The sequence below is a fragment of the Trachymyrmex cornetzi genome, unplaced genomic scaffold (assembly GCF_001594075.2).
Source record: "Trachymyrmex cornetzi isolate Tcor2-1 unplaced genomic scaffold, Tcor1.1 scaffold272, whole genome shotgun sequence".
Classification (NCBI taxonomy): Eukaryota; Metazoa; Arthropoda; class Insecta; order Hymenoptera; family Formicidae; genus Trachymyrmex; species Trachymyrmex cornetzi.
Genome location: NW_017297394.1, coordinates 1,173,798 through 1,176,460, shown reverse-complemented (window position 1 = coordinate 1,176,460; position 2,663 = coordinate 1,173,798). Strand labels below are relative to the sequence as shown.

Genomic DNA, 2,663 nt, shown 5'->3' with positions numbered 1-2,663 from the left:
GCGGATCTGTGAGCGCTCGCTGCTATTGAACGATCTAGAAGAATATACCAATAGTAGCGAATGCTCACGGATCTGCTCCACAACAGTTGAGTCTGCTGAACGCGACCAATATGGCGGGTGGCGTCGTGCGACGTTCGATGTTTACGGTTTATCGAGTGAGATTTCAACCAAGGATGCCGTCGCCGGCGAGTTTTGTGTGAGACAGAATCATTATCGTGGTGCCGATGGTTATCGACGATCGACAGCGACCATTCGAGTGTGGCGCGATGCGTTGCCTGATGCCGGCGATTTCAGCCGGCTTCGGCGAGCACATTGAGGTTAGCTTTTTGAATTTGCGCCCGTTTGCGCCGTCGCCCTATGGTAACGCGCGAGTGCTTGTAAACCGATGCATTTGTATTTCTTTTATAGGAATACGAAGTGTTGAATTTGTTGGGCAAAGGCGGCTACGGAAGCGTCTACCGTGCGAGATGTCTCCGCAGTGGCGTAAAAGTTGCGATCAAAATGGTAATTTTCTTATCTGTTTCTTCTTGGATTGAGAGATTCCTATCACTCCAGTTGCATTGTTGCTAGCCCCGAGATACTTTCAATATGAGATACTTTGAAATGCACAAAATCGTTTGTCGATCTCTGCATGTTTTGAAGTATTGGTTAAAAGAAAGTGGACCAATGTCAAATCTTGAAATCACTTTGCTTAAATATTCAGCTTATTATATAGACCCAAACTTTATTACAAAGTTTCTCTCCTTTCAAAATGAGCAATCTATATATGTTGTATTTTCTTATCTTCTATCTCCTTTATATCTATTCCTAGATCGACAAGAAAATGATGCAGGCTGCTGGGATGATGGATAGAGTTAGACAAGAAGTAGAGATACATATAAAATTGAAACATCCAGCTATCCTGGAGGCATATACGTGTTTTGAAAATGCAAATTACGTGTATCTAGTTTTAGAATTGTGTCATAATGGAGAACTTCAACGTTATCTCAAAGCACAAGGCACTAAAACTCTATCTGAAGAACATGGTATATTTATATATATGAGAAATAATGTTATAAATTATATATTAAGTTACATCCGTTATAACAAAATTTTACCGTTTTAGCTGCCTACATAATCAAACAAGTAGTACAGGGTTTGCTTTATCTCCATTCCCATCAAATACTTCACAGAGATTTGTCATTGTCTAATTTACTTTTGAGTAAAGATATGCAAGTGGTATGTATAGGGAAAAAACAATATTTGTTATTAAAAAAAGATTTGTTTCTTTTTTTTTAAATTTAGTTTTTGTACTCGTAGAAAATAGCGGATTTTGGATTGGCCACACAGATGAGTAAACCAGATGAAAAACATTTGACTATGTGTGGCACACCGAACTATATCTCGCCCGAAGTAATTTTTCAAAGTCGCTGTATAGATTGCAATATTACGCAGAAATGTGACATTTGAAAAATTTTTAGGTTGCTACGAGATCTTCACATGGGCCGGAAGCAGATGTATGGAGCTTGGGATGTATGTTGTATACTTTGTTGGTGGGAAAGCCACCGTTCGAGACAGACGCAATTAAAAGTACTCTGACCCGAGTAGTTATGGCTGATTACGTAATGCCACTTCATCTGTCAGAAAACGCAAGGGATTTGATAGATAAATTATTGAAGAAGAATCCAAAAGACAGGATATGCTTGCGGGATATTCATAAGCATGCCTTTATAATGAGTATAGAAAAGAGTAAGCTACATAATGTAAGTGAGGACACAGGTACTTAAGCAGCATCAAATGCAATCTGAATATATTAATCATTAGATTTGTTCTTTTTAGCTGAATTTCTGCATGGTTTATCTTTTTCTTTTTATCTTTTAAAGAAAGGGAAAAAATGATCTATGTAAAAGTTCAGTTAAAAAGAACACATCTATTGATAATAAAGGAAATGCTATTAAATTAACCAGTCCATAAATAATTTCAATACGTTCATGTTTTTCATATTTTGTTTATTCAGGAAAGAAACAATACGAGCAAAAATCCATTTACTAATATGGTGGATTCCGGACTTGGTAGGACACTTTCGTCGTATGGTCGACCGAAAATGCGATCCCGATCGGAGGAAAGAATGTCTACGTTACCAATGATGCCTATGGTTAGTGTGCGAAGCGAGCCGTTATCCGAGCCTATTGCGAAAATGCAATCAAATCCTAACCATGGAGTGAGATACGCTAATTATCGCCCAAAAGATGATTCTTTGATTCAGATACTACGTAGTAGAGGATTTTCGCAAAACGAGCAGTATGGCAATTACAATGCTTATAATGAATCCGAGAAACCAAGATTGATGGAGAGGCACAAGCCAAGGAAAGAAAACAACATGGAAAACCGTAGTGCAGAAGGAACTGAAAAGAGCACAAAGTTACAAGTGTCGCCCTTAAATTCCAATAGGCTAGAGCCTAAAAGACATAAAACGAAAAGTGCGATACTCACCATTCTGGATAACGGAGAAGTGTGCATCGAATTTATCAAGCGCAGAAATGGCACGGTACGTAAAGAATAGTAATACAAAGCTCGCTAGTAATAATAGTAATAGTAATGCAAAGCATATAAATGGAAATATCGTGTTATTTTATGAAAAAAATAGCATGGTGTGTGTGTGTGTGTGTGTGTGTGTGTGTGTG

General features: G+C 38.0%; 1 protein-coding gene across 1 annotated transcript in view; it reads left to right on the top strand.

Annotated features, from left to right (window-relative positions):
* The first annotated feature begins 224 nt into the window (after window positions 1-224).
* The window catches only part of SAK (polo like kinase SAK), a 4,022-nt gene continuing 1,583 nt past the window's right edge, over window positions 225-2,663 (top strand). Inside the window, exons 1-7 of the mRNA XM_018508801.1 lie at window positions 225-317; window positions 409-504; window positions 812-1,025; window positions 1,106-1,218; window positions 1,300-1,392; window positions 1,461-1,742; window positions 1,997-2,527. Coding sequence (XP_018364303.1) covers window positions 225-317; window positions 409-504; window positions 812-1,025; window positions 1,106-1,218; window positions 1,300-1,392; window positions 1,461-1,742; window positions 1,997-2,527 — 1,422 coding nt within the window. The remainder of the gene's footprint in view (window positions 318-408; window positions 505-811; window positions 1,026-1,105; window positions 1,219-1,299; window positions 1,393-1,460; window positions 1,743-1,996; window positions 2,528-2,663) is intronic.